General features: G+C 38.9%; 1 protein-coding gene across 1 annotated transcript; it reads left to right on the forward strand.

The window, feature by feature from the left end:
- The first annotated feature begins 7,160 nt into the window (after positions 1 to 7,160).
- Positions 7,161 to 19,479, forward strand: KRT26 (keratin 26). The gene is made up of 8 exons (XM_044676901.1): positions 7,161 to 7,595; positions 8,478 to 8,560; positions 12,632 to 12,788; positions 12,910 to 13,071; positions 13,153 to 13,278; positions 15,266 to 15,483; positions 17,107 to 17,174; positions 19,328 to 19,479. The coding sequence occupies exons 1-8, from the start codon at positions 7,161 to 7,163 to the stop codon at positions 19,477 to 19,479; spliced, it is 1,401 nt and encodes a 466-aa protein (XP_044532836.1).

Here is a 19,479-nt window from a genome sequence, read left to right on the forward strand (position 1 = left end):
GAAGGAAGGAAGGAAGGAAGGAAGGAAGGAAGGAAGGAAGGAAGGAAGGAAGGAAGGAAGGAAGGAAGAACTTATTAAGTGCCCTTTATGTTATTATGCTAAGTGCTTTATAAAGTATTATCTTATTTGATCTTCTCAATAACTCCATGGAGTAGGTGCTATTATTATCCCCATTTACAGATGAGGAAACTGAGACAGAGAGAGGTTAATCTGAGGTTAAGAGGATCCTGGACTTGTCCAGGATGATATAGCTAGTAAGTATCTGAAGTTGGATTTAAACTCCGATATTCCTGACTCCAAGTTCAGCCTTCTATCCTACTACACCATGTAACTGCCTTTACTGGATGATTATGCTTCAATATGATTCCTGCACTAATCCTAAATATTCTCAAGATAGAAATGTTCTCATTTATGATTGAGTAGAAAGGACTTTCTAGAGCCAGGCAGTTCAAATACTAGCCACAGATACCTCACTGTAGCATATTCAATTAAAATCTGATTTTAAATCCACTAGTGGGGAACAAAGGGAAAAGAAGCATCTTCTGATGAATCCTAGACAATCATCCTTACCACAGGATGAGGAGATGAAAAAGAAGCATCCTTAAGTCCTAGGATCCTATAGCAAGAGCTAAAGGGATCTTAGAGGCCATGTAGTCCAAGCCTCTGGTCTTATAGATCAGGAAACTGAGAGGTTGTGACTTACCAGAAGTCCCATAGGTAAAAAGTAGGAGGGGTGGGATTTGAACCTATATCCACTAGCTCCAATCAATTCCTCTTTCTACCAGGCTATTTTTCCCCCATTCACTTTTTGTTTCATCAACTGCAGTGGCTAAAAAATTCATCACATATGTCTTCAAATTTGATGATAGGATACGGGGACAAACATATGGGTTTACAAGCACTGTGATTAATCTCTAAGGTACTAACATCTATTTATCACTTTAAGATTTCCAAACACTCTACTTATGCCATTTGATCCTCACAACTTTATAAAGTAGGGACTATTATTATCTTCATTTTACAGATAAGGAAACTGAGATACAGAGCATTTAAGTGACTTTCCCAGGATCACATTCTTAATAAGTGTCTGAGGCAGGAGTTGAACTAAAGGTCTTCCTGACTCCAAGGCCTGTGCTGTCTCTACAATACCACCTAACAATTAAGACTTCAGAGCAGCACACTTCTTTTTGTTAATAACTACCAATTATATAGAACTTTAGATTTACAAAATGTAGGTGGTACAAGTATTGCTCCCAGTTTATGGGCAAAGAGCTATAAGGTGTCAAAGCTGGGATCTGAATGCACACCGCTGCTCTTTCCACAACACCACATCACCTCTCTCAGCACAGAAATATCTTTTTGCTTTCTGACTTCCCTCTTCTGTTGAGAGAACTACTATTTTTCTAGCCATATGGCCTTTGGAGTCATCTTCATCTCTCGTCTCCTATATCGAACTGTTTGCCAAGTCTTGTCCCTTCTCCCTTCACAACATAGAGCATATCCATCTCCTTATCTCCACTTGTCCCACAGTCATCCTCATTCAAGCTCTGATCACCTTTCATCCAGCTTTGCTGGAAGGAGCTTCCTACTTAGGCTCCCTGCACCCAGTGTCTCCCACTGTCATTCATCACTCCATCCTCCAAACCACTTAAATTTAAAAGTATAAATAGTTATTATTATCTGTGGCTAATTTAAGTTTGCAAAATGCTTTGCAAGTTTAAGCCTTACAATAACTCTGTGTTATAGAAACTACAGATATTATTATACCTATTTCCCAGAAGAAGAAATTGAGGTTTGGGAGAAAAGTGAAGCTACTTTCTGATAGTAACAGAGCTAGTATGGTCAAAGGTGAGATTTGAACCTGGGTCTTCTTGACTTAGTTTTCTTAAATCCCATATTCTTTTCATTAAACCACATGAATGGTCTTTCTGGAAAATCACTGCTGTGGTTCATCTGGTTAATGGGTCTAATTTGTAAGAACTGTTCCTAACTTAATAGAAATATAACCCAACACTGGATCCGTACTCAAAAGTTATCCCAGCTTAGTAGGGACTGTGTGGGCTTATACACCACTGGCACCATCTCGGAGAACCCAGGATCACCTCCAGACCACAGCAAGACATCAGAGGAAGGCTTTAGTGGAGAAGGTCCTATACATTGTAAGCACTGAATAATATCTGCTGCTGATTATACACATGATGTGACGGCAATACAAATCATTTGATACAACTTAATTTAAGGGAATATAGTAACTTCAAAGAGTGAATACGTAAAAGAATGGAAGACGTCCTCAGAAGCTGCCATCATTTTGGGAAGTATTACACCTAATTATCATAACAAGAAGAATAACAATAATATGCAATAACTCACATTTTTATAGTGTTTTTTAATGTTTACAAAAAAACTTTCCTCGTAACAATTTCCTAAAATATTTTGTCAGGCTTCAGGTGGGGCAGGGAGAAGGGAGGTGAAGTAATTAAGAGGAAACCATTCTACAGAAAAATAAATCTCTTCCTACAAAACCATGGTCTTGTTGAGAATTCCCTAATATAATCTGATTTAAAAGATTCATCTAGCTCAGTGGTTCTCAAGCTTTTTTGGCCTACCACCCCCTTTCCCAAAAAAATATTACTTAGCACCCCCGGAAATTAATTTTTTTTATTTTAATAACAATTAATAGGAAAGATAAATGTACCTGTGGCCATCAACGCCCTCCTGGATTGCTGTAGCACCCAACAGGGGACAGTGGCACCCACTTTGGGAATCACTGATCTAGAATATTCACTTAGACTATTCATTCGAGTTCAATTAAATAATAATTTGAATTTTTAAATATTCGCTTAGAATATTCAATATGGACAAACCTGCACTAGGGTGGGAAGAAAGATACTTTGTCTAAGATGGCGGCTCTCATGCTTTTTGGTCTCAGGATCCTTTTATACTCTTAAAAATTATTAAGTAATCTCAAAAGAATTTTTATTTATGTGAGTTACATGCATCTATACTCATCATGTTAGAAATTAAAACATTTTAGTATTATTAACAAAAATTGTTTGGACCTTGTGAACCCCTACGGGTCCCTAGACTAAAATTTGAGAACCAATGATAAACCTAAGGGCTACAAAACTTAGAGGATATGAATATCTGAAATTTTACATTTTAAATTTTAAAAGACTGTATAATCTGAAATATTGCTGTATTTATATTTTGATTTGCATTGAAGTTAATGCCTCGAGTAGAAAAATGAAATAGAAATGTAGCAGATGAAGTATTACCTTTCCAAGAAAGGTTATACTCTCAGGCAAATTTCTTCCCAGGTAGTCATTTCCCTACTCTGGAAATCAAGTGTTCCCAGGCACCCCATAGATGAAAGATGAGCTCGTCTTACATGGAGTAATATGTTGACTTCATCAATAACAAAGCTGATTTGAGGTCTTATTTTGTGTTACTTGCCCCAGCTACCAAAATTACTCATTATAGCTCTGCTTCTGAATAAATCCTGGGGTAAAGATTAAGAATCAGAAATCCAGACCAGCTTTTATATTAGCATGGCCTGTGATTTGTGTGGGTTCTTAACATTATCTCTATTTATTTGTCTCAAAATTCTTGAAAATTATATGTTTCCCTTATCTCAAAAAAGATTATGTAAGTTAATTCATGCTTGCAACATTCTTAGAGATCTAGAGATTATTGTGTTAATAATACTCTGTGTCTTTGGAACACCTTTCATCTAGAGATGTCAAAGCAATTTAAAAAGATCACATTCATACTCACAACACACTCATGAAGGGACATTATTATTATTATTATTTTGCTCTCGGGAAAGAGACAAATATAAATCACTTCACTAGGTCACTCTAAAATAAAAGCAGAGATAGAGTTCAGCCCAGGTGTCTTGACTTGGCATACAATTCATTCTTCTGTGACACTTTGCTCTACTATGTATCTAAACAGCAAAAAATAACAATTCTATAGGGCTAATTCTGCTAAAATAATTTTACACAGGAGAGAAGGCTGAAAATTCACATATTTGGTTTCAAATAACTTATAAATGTGAGTGTGTTTCTTTGGGCAAGTCACTTAAATTCTCTATGCCTCTGTTACCTTATCTATAAAATAAAGAATTAAGGGTAGCTCAGGAGCATAATGGATAGTGCACCAGACCTGGAGTCAAGAAGGTCTGGATTCAAATCTGGACTCAGAAACTTCCTGACTTTTTTTTTTTTAATCTTTACCTTCCGGCTTAGAATCAATTTTGTGTATTGGTTCTAAAGCAGACGGAGTGCTAAGGGCTAGGCAAAGGAGGTTAAGTGACTTGCCCAGGGTCGCAGAGACAGGAAAAAGGTCAGATTTGAACCCAGGACCTCCTATCTCTGGGCCTGACTCTCAATCCACTGAGCCACCTAGCTGCCCCCAACTTCCCAGCTTTTTGACCCTGGGAAAGTCATTTAACCCCAATTGCCTCATCCATGTCACTCTTCTGTAAAAGTAAGGATTTTTAAAATTAAATTTAAAATAAAATAAATGGTAAGACTGATGGCCTCTAAGATCCTTTACATTCTAAGTCTATGGCCCTGTGATATTTCTGCCAAAGATTTCCTTTTAGTCTGATGGTACCAAAAAACTTTTCAAAGCACTTTGTATCTAACACTGAAATTCCCATTCAGAAAAATGGTCCTTTCTTCAAGACACAGGCCTCTAATCAACAAACAACAGCAGTGATTCCATGGTAATTGATGGAGACTTGCTACTATCTGACAGAGCCAATTTTATTATAGTAATTTACATAATTAATGTGTATATCATGTTAGTGTCCTTACAAATGGCTTATGGGCATTAATTAGGGACCCCACTCAAGGTTAACTTGAAGCTACTCCATATTATTTTCATTTGACCAATAAGGAATCTAAAGAAGTCAGTTTAATAATTAACCAGATGTTTAACTGAGACTCAGTTGTAGGGCTGAATTTTCTGAGGAATATTATTTCTCTCGCCAGTGGTAGAACAATCTGTGAGAAATCATACCCCTTGTTCACGGCATTTTCCATCATGGAATGGACATTTTCCTCTTGTATTTCTTTGTTATTCTGTCTCAATTTAAAGCTTTGCTTTAAAAAAGAATAATTGCCCAGAAGTCATCCAGTCGGGGAACCCACAATTAAAATCGTCTTTTCATGATAATCAAATTTTTCTTCAAGAAAAAAAGAGCTTATGAGCTTGGGAGTAGCATTTTTAAAAAAGATTTGTATCCTCTTATTCATGATATTATACTTATGATCGTGACACTATGAGCCCACCCAGATGAGCGCCATGTGTCATAGCATCCTTTTTAAGAAATGAAGACAAAAGTTAGTTGAGCTAGTCAAAAAATATTGGGGTTAAAAAAGTATGAAAAACGAATGAATGTGGGATGTATATACGTGTGCTTGTGTGTGCATGCGTGCGTGTGTGTGTGTATGTGTGTTTAAGATGTCTTAAATAAACACTGCTTCAGGACTCCAACATGTGAAGACTCCCCCTGATGGAATGGGCAAAGGAGAACAATTTGTTGCAATGGTCATGAAGGCGGCTAAAGCAGGAACTGTGGAATGCTTAGAGCTCTGTTAGGCATCAAAGATTCCAAGGTCATCCACTGCATTCCCAGACTATCACTAGTCATCCTGACTTTTGTTTTGTCACTGGACTTCAATGACTGGAAGAGAGAGTGAGGTTGACAGCTTTGTGCAATTCTACCTCACTTAAATCCAATGCACGAGCAAGTCAAGGCATTACATGTAATGCCATTGGTCCTCTTCAAAAAACAAAGGACGTCCAACCTCAGGACTCTATAGATACAGGTCTAGAAGAAGTCAGGAAGACCTGAATCCTCAGACACTTATTTGATAGCTTTGTGACCCTGGTCAAGTCACTTAATCTCGATAGACCTCAGATTCCTCAGTTTCCTGTAAAGAGGGTACTGGTGATAAAGGGGGAGGGGGAGAATCTCTGTTCTCAAGAGACTGACATTCCACTGAGAAGAGGGAAGATAAAACAGGCACAAAGATTAATATATACAAAGTAACACAACATAATTTTTTAAAAGGATGGGCACTAACTACTGGTGATACCAATCCAAAAGAGGGGAAAAAAATCACTGAGCTGATTAAAATTGTAAAAGCATGGATATAAAGCTCAAAGGGACCTCGGGGGTCTTTCTGTCTCTCCCTCACACCTTTAGAAGATGAAATAGAGGTCCATAAGGGCTAAGGGGCTCTCCAAAGGTCGCATACTAATAACAGAGACAGCATTTGAACCCAGATTCTCTGCCTCCAAATCCAGCATGCTTTCCATTAGAAAGCACATGTTCATTAGGCACTGTCATTGTTGTTTGTCCTTCATTTGCAAAGAAGACCAGTGATGTCAAGAAATGGGTGATATCTTTATTTGAGTGAATTGGCTTTAAGTTAGACAGAATTGCATAGTCATCAGCCTCACTCTCTTCCACAATCATCAAAGTGCAGCGGTAGGGGGGGCAACAAGGTTGCTCAACAGATTAAGAGCCAGTCCTAGAGTCAGGAAGTCATTTAACCCCCATTGCCTAGCCCTTACGTCTTCTGCCTTGGAAGGAATATACGCCATTGATTCCAAGTCGGAAAGTAAGAGGTTTTTGTTTGTTTGTTTGTTTGTTTGTTTGTTTTTAATTGCAGTGGCCGGACAAAAGTCGAGACTACTGGCCTATGCCCCAGGATTCAGAGGAGAAGGCAATGGACATCCTTGTTGGGCAAATGGGAAAAGGCAACAAACCTTTTTCATTCCAGCTCTGACTTCCTTCTGGTGAAACAATATAGTTTCTACTGCAGAGGTCTAAGAATAGGTGTGAGGTTACTCATCTTCAGCTCTGAAGGCTAAGACCATAATCTAAAATTACTCCACCTGGCACCTTTTTAAGATAGAAAAATACCCTCCGGGTATCTTTCCACCTACAAGTGGACACCATTTAAAGTCAAACAATGTATGGAAACTGATAATTAGACAGAAAATAGCGTTTTACTAGGCATTGGCCTAATTAAGACCAAAGCGCCTTGCTGATTGGATATAAAAAGGCAAATGAAACCAACCAGCGCACACTTTGACTCCTCGCTGTTCTCTGGGAAAGGGTTGCCCATCTCTCCTGACGCACCATGTCTTTTCGTCTTTCTAGTGGTTCCCGGCGCATCTGCTCTCGCCCTGGGTCTGTGAGGCTGTCTAGCTGTGGAGGTGGCTTTGGGGCTGGAAATTCATGCAGTGGTGGCTCTGGCGTGGGGAGCAGTTTTTCTGGTACGATAGGGGGAGCCTCATCGGGAGGGAGCTATGGCGGGGGCTTGGGGAGTGGTGTCTGTGCGGGCTTTCTGGGAAATGAAAATGGACTGCTCTCTGGCAACGAAAAGGTGACCATGCAGAACCTGAATGACCGCTTAGCTTCCTACCTTGAAAATGTGAAAGCTCTGGAGGAGGCAAATGCTGATTTAGAGCAGAAGATCAAAGGGTGGTATGAAAAATATGGCCCTGGCTCCTGCCGGGGGCTTGATCATGACTATAGCAGGTATTTTTCAATCATTGAAGAACTTAAAAATGAGGTAAGAAACCAACATTTAAATATTTTTCCATTCATTTTGACTGTGTCTAAGAGTGTAGGATACTTAGATTCCAGAGGGATCTGGGTTCCAATTCTGTTTCAGATCATAAACAAGTCACTCATCTTCCCAGCCTTGGTTTTCTCATTTGTAAAATGGGCACAATAATGGGAAAGTTATCCTGATGATCCAATGAGAATATTTATGTGAAGCTTTTTACATTATTATATGTGAAGATTTTATCACACTATTAAATGTCAGCTATTATTATTTTAGGGTTTTTTCCCCAAACTAGGTGGTGCATAAAGGGGGAGGAGGGAGGCAATCATATACAATATAGAAAAAGAAGAAGCCCAAGAATTTTACATCAGAAGTTGTGTTAACCCTATAAGGGATTTTCTTGACAAAGATACTGGATTTTTTGCCATTTCCTTCTCCAGCTCATTTGACATATGAGGAAGCTGAGGCAAACAGGGTTAAATGACTTGCCCAAGGACATACAGCTACTAAGTGTCTGAGATCAGATTTGAACTCAGGAAGACTCCTTCTTCCTGACTAGGTCCAGCAATGGGTCCACTGCACCATCTAGCCGTGAAGTACCTCTGGAGCATTTATCTAATGTCTCAGATATTTAGAACAGGGCCCTACCCACACCCAATGCTAACAGAATCACAGATCCTTCCCTTGTTTACATATTGCATGCATAAATATCTACCAGTTTGTGTAATAATTTTTAAAAATGATTTCAATTACTAAAAAGCTATTGTAGTGTTGAAGAAAATTCAGAATGGCTTTGGCATGTGGGAGTCTATTTGACTTTATTTCCTAAGTATTCAGTGTGATGCATCCATAAATAGACAACTGATCTGCTCAAATATTTCCTAGATCATTTCTGCCACTGCCTGCAATGCCAATGTTGTTCTGCAGAATGACAATGCCAGACTGACCGCAGATGACTTCAGACTGAAGTAAGTCCAGACACAGAAAGAAATTGGAGGGGAAGAAAGAAACAAGCATTTGTTTAGCACCTACTACAGTGATGGCAAAGCTTTTAGAGATGGAGTACAGTGTCCACTCCACTCACACCTCACCCCTTACTCCAGACAGGAAAGGAAGGACGTGTTCCCATTGTGCTGCTGGGAAGAGGGGAGGGTGAAGTGAGGGATGTCTTTAGGCACATGGAGAGGGAGAGGGGAACAGCTCCTCCCTCAGTCCCTCTAGCTTTTTAGTAACAAACTCCGGCTGGAAACTGCAGGGGTACCTACAGAGAGGGCTCTGTGTGTCCTTTTTGGCACATGTGCCCTAACTTCACCATCAATGACCTATTATATGCCAAGTACTCTGCTTTACAAATATTACATCATTTGATTCTCACAACAGCTTTGGGAAGTAGATGTTATTCTGATCTCAGTTTCCTCACCCATAAAATGGAGATAATAATAGCACATAACTCCCAGAATTGTTATGAGGATCAAATAAGCTGTAAAGTGCTTAGCACAGTGCTTGGCACATAGAAACTGCTATATAGATGCATACTATTATTATCCCCATTTTACAGTTAAGAAAACTGAGGCCGGCAGAGGTTAAGTGGTTCACCCAAGGCTCTTTGCATTTAGTAAGTGTCTAAGGCTGCATTTGAATGAACTCCAGAGCCAGTCCTCTCTCTACTACTACTACACAACTTAGCCTAAAACTTTAGTTTTTTACTCCTCTGTATTATCTGTGATTCGGGTGTTCCTGAGAGGCAAGATGGTAGAGGAGAGTGCTAAACGTGAAGTCAGTAAGAGCTGGGTTCAAATCTAGCCCCCAACATTCCCTAGCTTTGTTATCACGGGCATTTAACTTCTCTGACCCTCAATTTCCTTATCTATAAAATACTTGTCATATAGCACAGGGTTATATGAGCTAGTGTTAGCAAACAGTTTTGCAGATTTTAAAGTTTTCTATCAATAACAGCATTACTATCCTGAATGCAAACTAGATTACCTGGAGAATTCAATTCTAGACTTTTTAGAAGAAGAATAAATGTTTTCAATCTTTAGAAACTCAACTGGATATAACCCATATTACATGATTATGATTCTGGATAAATTATAGTACATGAGCATAGTGGAATGTAGTTATGCTATGAGAAATATTAAGTCCAAAAAGAAATATAGAAGTTTTTATAAAGAGTAAAGAAAATGTACAAAATAATAACCACAGAAAGTTTAAAGGCATTGTTGTTTTTCATTTGTTTCAGTCATATCTGATTCTTCATGACCTTATTCGGGGTTTTCTTGGCAAAGACACTAGAGTGGCTTACCATTTCCTTCTGTAGCTCATTTTACTTATGAGGTAAACTGAAGCAAACAAGGTAAAATGACTCGTCCAGGGTCACCCAGCTAGGAAATGTCTGAGGCATAAAGACTTTAAAAGGGGATGTGGAATTATATAGTACATTTAGGCTTATTATCTCCTGAAAGTCAATCCTCAATAAAAAAAATTATTTTTTTATTTAATATTTTATTGAAGGTTAGGTATAGTGATACACAGCTACAATCCCAGCTATGGAAGAGACTGAAGAGGGTAAATCAGTTGAGCTGGGAAGTTCTAAGCTGCAGTGGGTAGTCAAATCAAAAAATTCATAACAAACAGGGAAGCTAAGAGATGCAGTACATAGAGTGATGGACCTAGAATTAGGAATATTTACCTTCTTGAGTTCAAATCCATTCTCAGACACTTACTGTGTGACCCTGGACAAGTCACTTAACCCTGTTTGCTTCATTTTCCTCATCTACAAAGTGAACTAGAAAAGGAAATGACAAGCCACTCGGTATCTTTAACAAGAAAACACCAAATGGGGTTAGTCTGACATGACTGAAAAATGACTATACTATCCATGACAAAGTTTGGCATTAATTCCCCTTTAGGAACTGATGACACCATGTTGCCCAAAGAGGGGGAAACTGGCATAAGTCATTAAAAAGGGGGGGAGGTCAAGCTCTAGGGCCAATCAGAGTGGGATCAGGCATGATTAGCTCCTGTACATCCTGGGTGAGGTAGGAAGTCTTTAAAAAATAATTTTTAAGCCCTTTATTAAGAAGCAATATTGTGCTATGTACAAAGGGCCTTGGACTCAAAAAGTCAAAAAGTTAAGGATATTTCTGACTAATAGCTGTGTGACCGTAGGCATTATTTATGTTTGATTGTATGAATAGCTGTGTAACCAGAGGGAAATAAAAATTTGACTTAAGTCCAAATGTATATAAGTACTTAAATACTTAAGAATATAAGTTGTTAATTGGTAAATACTTAAAAATATAAATTGTAGAGGAGAGATAATCTATAACAGTGACCAGTGAGTTGCCACACTGAAAGATCCTTTTTGGAAGAAGGTGGGGTAGACCTTTAATTTTATTGGTTGATGGGATTTTATCGGAGAGGAAACTCCCACTATCCATGCAGAACAAAAACAGTTCTACAATATATAATTTTGAAGAGTTGCCGGGGACCTTGAGAGAGTGACTTTCACAGGATCACACAGTCTGTATGTGTCAGAGTCAGAACGGTGTCATTGCACCAATGAAATCACAGGTCTGATCAACACACACACATTATTATGCACTCAATAATTATACTAATAGCAACAAAAGAATCGGAAGCTGCTTATTGTATTAAAAGGAGCCCTGGGGGCAGCTAAGTGGCTCAGTGGATAAAGAGGCAGGCCTAAAAGTCAAAGGCCCTGGACTCAAATTTGACCTCAGATATTTCCTAGGACAAGGCCCTTTACTCCAATTGCCTTGCCCTAACTGCTCTTCTGCCTTAGAAACAATACGTTCTATTGATTCTAAGACAGAAGGTAAGAGTTTGAGTTGGGAAGAAAAGGCCCTGGATTTGGAGTCAGGGGACATAGGTTTGAACCTCTGATCTGCTACTCAGGGCAAAGTCATTTCACTTGATCTGCAACAGGGGAAGGAGTGTTCACATCACGATTTCCCTGCACTGATGAAATCCTAAGTCTGGAGGCCTCCAAAGTCCCTGAAACATTTATTCATAATACTCCCCCATCAGGAAGAGATGACTCAGAAGCAAAGAGTTTATGTATGACACTCATCCATGCCAGAATGTATACCCAGGGATAAGGACCAACCAGACTCGTGATTTCCGTGCTATTCATTGTTCAGTCATTTTCCAGTTATTTCCTCCTACTCTTCCTGACCTCATTTGGGATTTCTTGGCAAAGATAAAGGAATAGTTTGCCATTTTCTTCTCCAAATCATCTGACAGATGAGGAAACTGAAGCAAAGAGTCCAGGATCACAGAGCTAGGAAGTGTCTGAGGCCAGATTTGAACTCATAAAGATGAGTCTTCCTGACTCCAGTCCCAACACTCTATCCACTGTGCCACCTAACTCCCCCTGTTAATCTGTTATTGTGTTGTTTAATCATTTGGTGCTTTAGGAAATGGCCAACTTGGGGAGACTGACTCCCATCAATTCAGCTCAGCATCTTCTCTGAAACTTATATTCTTACTTATTTTTTAAAACCCTTACCTTCTGCCTTAGCATCAACACTGTGTATTGGTTCCAAGGTAGAAGAGCTGTAAGGGCTAGACAATGGGGTTTAAATAACTTGCCTGGAATCACACAGCTAAGAATCTGAGGCCAGATTTGAACCCAGGACCTCCCGTCTCTAGGCCTGGCTCTCAATCCAGATGCCCTCTGAAACTTATATTCTTAGAGAATTCTCTAGTATGCTCAAAGGGAATATGACTTTCTCAGGGTCACAGAGCATATACATGTCAGAGACTGAACTTGCGTCCAGGTCGTTCTGGCCCTAAGGCCAGCTTGTTATTCACTATGCTATGTTGCCACTCTCTTTCTTCCATAGATCAATATAAATCTCAAATAATCCCTAGAATTTTCCATACTGAGGGAACTCAAAAGTGAGTTTCTGCTTCTCCAAATTCAACAAGTAAAATATTATGGGTAGCCAGTGAATGGCAGGTCTTGCAAACCTCTCTGCCCAGCAAACACTAGTACTTTAATATCCTTTAAGGTATGAAAATGAGCTGGCCCTGCACCAGAGCGTAGAGGCTGACATCAATGGACTCCGCAGAGTGCTGGACGAGCTGACCTTGTGCACTACCGATCTGGAGATCCAATATGAGACATTCAGTGAAGAGTTAACCTTCCTCAAAAAGAACCATGAAGAGGTAAAGTGCTCCCAAAAGACAGTTCTATCCAGTTCTTGATTCTTGTCTACAAGCAAGAAATTCATTTGGTAGAAATGAGTTTACCAAAGTCATCCAGCACAAACCTCTTCTTCTGTTTCAGGAAATGAAAGTCCTGCAATGTGCCGCTGGAGGGAACGTGAATGTGGAGATGAACGCAGCCCCAGGAGTGGACCTCACTGTTCTGCTGAACAACATGAGGGCTGAGTACGAAGACCTAGCGGAGCAGAATCGCAAGGATGCTGAAGCCTGGTTCAATGAAAAGGTAAATATCTCTCAATGGTAGCTTACTCGACGTAGTCCTATGAATCGTGGACAACCAACCATTCTGTTCATTATATTTCAGAGCGCAACCCTACAACAGCAAATCTCTGATGATGTCGGTGCGGCCACAGCAGCCCGGAATGAACTTACAGAACTGAAACGCAGTCTCCAAACCCTGGAGATTGAACTCCAGTCTCTCATGGCCATGGTATGTAAGTGTTGCCTATCAAGTGACTTTAATTTCAATAATTTGCTCCATATACCTGTCAACTTCATATTCCAAAAACATGAATCTGAACATATGGCATACCCCATCTCAAAAATCTTCAATGCTTTCTTTTTTGGGGATGGTTTCCCTTATTTGTTTATTTATTTGGTTGGTTGGTTGGTTGGTTTCTTAGATTTTTTTGCCCAATTACACATAGATATAATTTTTAATAATCATTTTCTGACATTTTGAGATCCATATTCTCTCCCTCCCTCTCCTCCCCCAGCCACAGGATGGCAAATATTATGATATAGGGTTATACATGTGCTATCATGCAATCCATACTTCCATGTTCATCATGCTGTGAAAAAAGACAAATTGTTTATACATGAAAAAACTCATGAAGGAGGGAGTAGAAATCAGTATGTTTTGAGCAGCTAGGTAGCTCAGTGGATAGAGAGCCAGAACTGGCAAAGGGAGGTTCTGGGTTCAAATATGACCCTTCCTAGCTATGTGACGATAGGCAAGTCACAATCCCTATTGCCTAGCCCTTTACTTCTACATTAGAACCAATATGTAGTATTGATTCCAAGATGGAAGGTAAGAGTTGTTTGTTTTTTTAAACTGGTGTGCTTCAGTTTCTATTCAGACTCCAACAGACTCCTTCTATGGTTGTAGATAGTCTTTTTCTTCATGAATCCTTTGGAGCTGTCTTAAATAATTGCACTCCTGATAATAGATCATTCATATTTGATTATCACATATTATTGCTGTTACTACGTACAACAGTCTCCTGGTTCTGCTCACTTGACTTTGCATCACTTCCTATGAATCTTCCAGTGTTTTTTGATTGTCCTGGTCACCATTTCTTATTGGCACAGTAGTGTGTATAGCATATAGTAGTAATTCTATTACAATCATATAACATAATTTGTTCAACCATTCCCTGATTGATGGACATTCCTTCATTTTCCAGTTCTTTGCCACCACAAAAAAGAGCCACTATAAATATTTTTGTATGAGTAGGTCCTTTCCTCCTATCTTTGATACTTTTTGGATATAGACCTAGTAGTGATATTATTGCTGGGTCAAGGTGTCACTGTTTGGCCCCAAAAGCCCAGAGCAATGGGTAGAACTTTTTAAAAAGGAGGCAAAGTTAGACTTGACGATTAAAGCCTTCCAAAAGTAGAGTGCGCTGCCCTGAAAAATAGTGGGTTCCCCATACTTTGGGGGTCTTTAAGCAGAGTTTGGATCATCCCTTTTGGAGTTCTAGTTGGGGATTCTTTTTGGACATCAGTTGGACTCAGTCGCTGCTGAGACTCTTTCCAATTCTCAGATTCTGTGATTCTTTAGTACCCTTCACTTTCTCCTTCTTAAAGTTTCTTTTTCTTTCTTGGTATATACTTTGTATTTATGCACTTACGTGCATGTTGCATGCCTACAATTGTATCTATTCTCCACGAGGGTAGGGATTGTATTGGTGCCTTATACCAAGTCTGGCACAAAATAGGCACTTAACAGATATCTGCTGGATTAAATTATTGAAGAGTACAATTAGGTCCCAATTAGTGTAGATAACAAATCCCCTAAAGTGATTCATGCTGCTTATTTACATAGGGCTGGAACCAATTACCATATTTTCCATAATTATAACTTTGAATAGTGCAAATTCAAATACACAAAACCCTTTCAGAGGATTCATTATTTATGCTAATTGGAGCCTACTAGTATATTTAAAACTGAGTACAAATACCATTGCCTTTGCATCTTCAAAGCTACAAAAGAAAAATGAAAAGAAATAGGAAATTTTAACTTGGATTTTTAACCAAAAAAAAATGTTCAATCTTACTAAGATTTCTGATGAAAATGCCATCTTCCTGTATTTGACAAATATGCATGGTTTGAAAATGTAGAAGGGAAAAAAACATCACACCTATTATTTCCATTTTGCACATTTAACATGTCATTTTATGTATTCTCATTTCAGAAACACTCCTATGAATGCTCCCTGGCAGAGACAGAAGGAAACTATTGCCTTCAACTCTCCCAGATCCAGGACCAGATTGGGGCCCTGGAGGATCAGCTGCAACAGATCCGAACGGAAACTGAAGGCCAGAAGCTAGAATATGATCATCTCTTAGATATAAAGATCTACTTAGAAAAAGAAATCGAAACCTACTGCTGCTTGATTGATGGAGAAGAAGGGTAAAGAAGACTTAGGATGAGAAAATAGGGAATAGATCTAGGGACTTTACTGATTGAGGGAAATTCCTCCACCAATGTAGATTGCCGCCCTTCTTGAAGACTTTTAGCCTTAGAGGAGGTTCTGAGACTTTAAATGACTTGTTTTGAGGTCATACAAGTAGTGTGTTGGGGGCAAGTCTTGAATTCAGGTCTTCTAGCTTTAGTAGCATCTCTAAAGTTATCTCTAAAGAAGACTTATTAGTCAGGAATAGAACTTGTAGAAACAGCAAGTCCTGATCAAATTCCAGGTTTGTTTTGGTCTGGAACCCTGTCCTTAGAACTGGAGGGAACTCCTTGTGTGGAAACTCCCTCTACCTATACAGGGTAACTTATCCATAACTTAAAATACTCTAAAAGAGTAAGTATTCTGGGACTTTGAGAGGTTAAGCAATTCCTCTGTGGTTACACACCTGGGATATGTCAGAAGCAAGACTTAAGCCTGTGTCTTCCTGACCCCAGAACTGGTCCTCCAGTCTCTGTTCCACATCATCTTATCCTAATCAAAAGATGATACCGATGTCGATAGTTGGCCTTTATTATACTACACTATAAAACGCTTTAATTTAGTATTCACAAAGAACCTGCAAGTTAAGGGATAGCTCAGTAGCAGAATAGATAGAGTGCCAGTCCTGGAGTCAGGAGGACCTGGGTTCAAATATGGCCTCAGACATTTCCTAGATGTGTGACCCTGAACAAGTTGCTTAACTGTTTGCTTAGCCTTCGCTCTTCTGTCTTAGATGCTTACGTGGGCAGAAAGTAAGGGTTTCAAAAAGAAAAACAAACCTATGAGGGAGGTAGTACAGGGGTCATTTCCGAAACTGAGGCAGAGAGAGATAATATGACTTTCTGAGGATCACGTATTCAGGATTTGAATGCAGATCCTTTATTTCCAAATCCAAATCTAGTGGTCCTTTCTTATTACCATATACCATATATAGCAATAATTTAAGTGGTTTTCGGTTGTGTCTGATTCTTCATGACCTGTTTGGGGTTTTCTTGACAAAGACATTTGAGTAATTTGCCATTTCCTTCTCCATCTTATTTTACAGATGAGGAACCTAAAGCAAACAGGGTTAAGTGACTTGCTGACAGCTAATAAGTGTCTGAGGCAAGATTTGAATTCAGGAAGCTGTCTTCCTTACTTAAGGCCCAGCATTCTTACCACTGTGCCAACTAGCTGTCCTATATAAAATACATATATACACACATATTTATGTATGCATGTATGTATTCACATATATAATTTATACATATAAATATACATTAATAAACAGCTAAAATACATATTTGTGTTTATATGTAACATAATATTATCTATTCTAAGTGTATATATGCAAGATGTCCCAAAATTCTTAGTGTAGTTTTGAACTTTAAGCTCTAGTTCTAATAACATCATGATTAACAAGCACGAGCCTTCTTCTCACAGAAGATCTTGTGACACTCGATTTATCAGTTAAAAAGCTGATCAAGTCCCCCCCACAAAAATGGCAGGCAGGAAAATCCCAGGGAAATTAGATCTCTACGAACGTCTTCTGGATTCCTAAATGTAAGAAGTAATTGAGCACAGCCTTCTTTCCTTCACAGGGACTGCAAATCTACATGTCAGAAATCGAAAAGTTATGGAACAGCAAAGCCAGGAAATCAAGTCAAAGGTATTTCAAAGGTTTGGTTAATTCAGGAGTAGATCTCATCAAAGCATTTGTCAAAAGAAATGATTCATATTTCCATGGAAGGATATTTTTTTCTCTACTAAATTTACCTGCAGCATGAAGACTAGATGGTCATTATTATAGTTCTGGCTCTTTGTCATCTATTATAGGGTATTTGGTCAGAACAAATTTGACCAAATCTTAAAGATCCTAAAACAAGAATACACATAAATATTAATATTAAACTAGGACTTCGTCATTTCCAGAGTTTGCTATAATTGTCTTTGCCAAAGTTTGATAGAAATGTCATTTTAGCACAAAGCGTAGGATGAGAGGAACAAAATGAGATGCCAAAAGAGTTGTCTTTAAGTCCAGATCATCTAAGGTCCATCTTTGACAGAATACTGATACTATTTGATCCCGTTTTATTCTGTAAGTGCTATAAACAGGGAGGCCAAGCAGTTGAGCTACAGGGATAGAGAGGCAGCAGCTCCTGACCTAGCCCTAATCTCAGATTGCCTACAAGCAATGGTTTTTTAGTGTTTTCAAGTCAAAAAGCTCCCGGACATCTGGACTGGGGTTTATCAAAGGCTAGTCCACTAACAACAACACCAATAACAAATATTTATATGATACTAAATAAGATTTGCAAAGTACTTTACAAAAATCATTTCATTTGAGCCTCGTGAAGATCCTCTAAGGTTACCCCCATTATACATATAAGGAACCTGAGGCTGAGGGTGGTTAAGTAACTTGCCCAGGATCATCCAACTCAAATTATGATTAAAGAGTCTTGGAGGGAAGGAAAACAAAAGAAACAAGTAAGACCTCACTGTAGAGCAGTGTAGCTGCAGGGATCTGGTATTCTTGGATGGTTTTCCCTGTGTTGTACTTATCTCTAGGGAAAGCTTTTTTTTAACCTTTGCTTTCTGTTTTGGAATCTATACAGTGTATTGGTTCTAAGGCAGAAGAATAATAAAGGGTAGGTAATGGGGGTTAAGTAATTTGCTCATGGTCACATGGCTAAGAAGTATCTGAGGCCAGATTTGAACCCAGGACCTCCCATCCCTAGGTCTGGATCTCAATCCACTGAGCCACCTAGTTGCCTCCTACGAAATCACATGTGATGTAATCTGCCTGATATCTTGGGCTCAATAACCACAAAGGACTGGAATCCAGTCCTCAAGCATTTATTAAGCATCTACTGTGTGCCAGACACTGTGTGTGCTATGTGCTGGGGCTATAAAAAGAGAAACAAAATAGTCCCTGTCCTCAAGAAACTTACATTCTATGGGAAGGAAACAACATATACACAAAGAGAGTCGTGATCTGGAGGGAAAGCTAACATGCAGGATGACAGTAAGGATTTAAAAAAATAAATCTGAACGTATTAGACCATTGTACTCAATTTAACAAGATAAAATGCAATAGGTACACATGTAATGTTTTCTGTTTTGATCAAATAAAGTCAGCTTAAAAAACATAAGATAACGTCAACATGGTTAGACAACAGTTGGTCTTAAAAAGATCTGTGGGTTTTAATGAACTTCAATCTCAATATTAATCAGTAGTAAATGTAGTGACCAAAAGAGCAAATTCGATCTCATGCCACATTAAAAGAAGCATAGCTTTCTGGAATAAGAAGGCAATCAGCTCTCTGGAGTGGTCAGACCATTTCTTTGTGCAGTTCTGAGTGTGATGCATTAGAAAAGAGACTGATAATTTAGAGAGAATGTAGAGAAGGATCACCAAGTTAGTGGATAGCCTTGTGTCCATGCCACTCAAGAAGTGGCTGAAGGGAAATTGTAACTCTATGCCCCTAGGGTCTCAACAATACCTTTTGAATCCTTTTCCATTAGTTCAGGTGTGAACACCTAGGAGTTCACAAAATCCTTGCAGGGAAAGGTTGTGGGTCTCTTGATACTTTAATTTACACTTTTACATGTCTCTTAATACAAATGAAACTGTCAATGTATAAAAAGTCAGTCTAGAGTAGCATCCACTTAAATCAAGGTGTTTGTACATATAACAAAAGATGAACAGTCCCAAATTACTTGTATCCAGGTTCAGATACCAAAACAGGACTGTGTCTCATAACCACTCTGAATGGTGTCACTGGAACATGAGAACTAATGTCATATTTGGTTCATTTCTAGACTCGGCACAAAGCAATGTGGTCAAAACAGTTGTTGAGGAAAGAGATCCAAATGGCCCGGTCCTTTCTGTGAAGGTTCACTCGGTGGAAGAAAAGTCCTCTAAGATAAGCAACATTACAATGGAGCAGAGAGTACCTTCTAAAGCACCATAA

Source organism: Gracilinanus agilis, chromosome 4 (assembly GCF_016433145.1).
Source record: "Gracilinanus agilis isolate LMUSP501 chromosome 4, AgileGrace, whole genome shotgun sequence".
NCBI lineage: Eukaryota > Metazoa > Chordata > Mammalia > Didelphimorphia > Didelphidae > Gracilinanus > Gracilinanus agilis.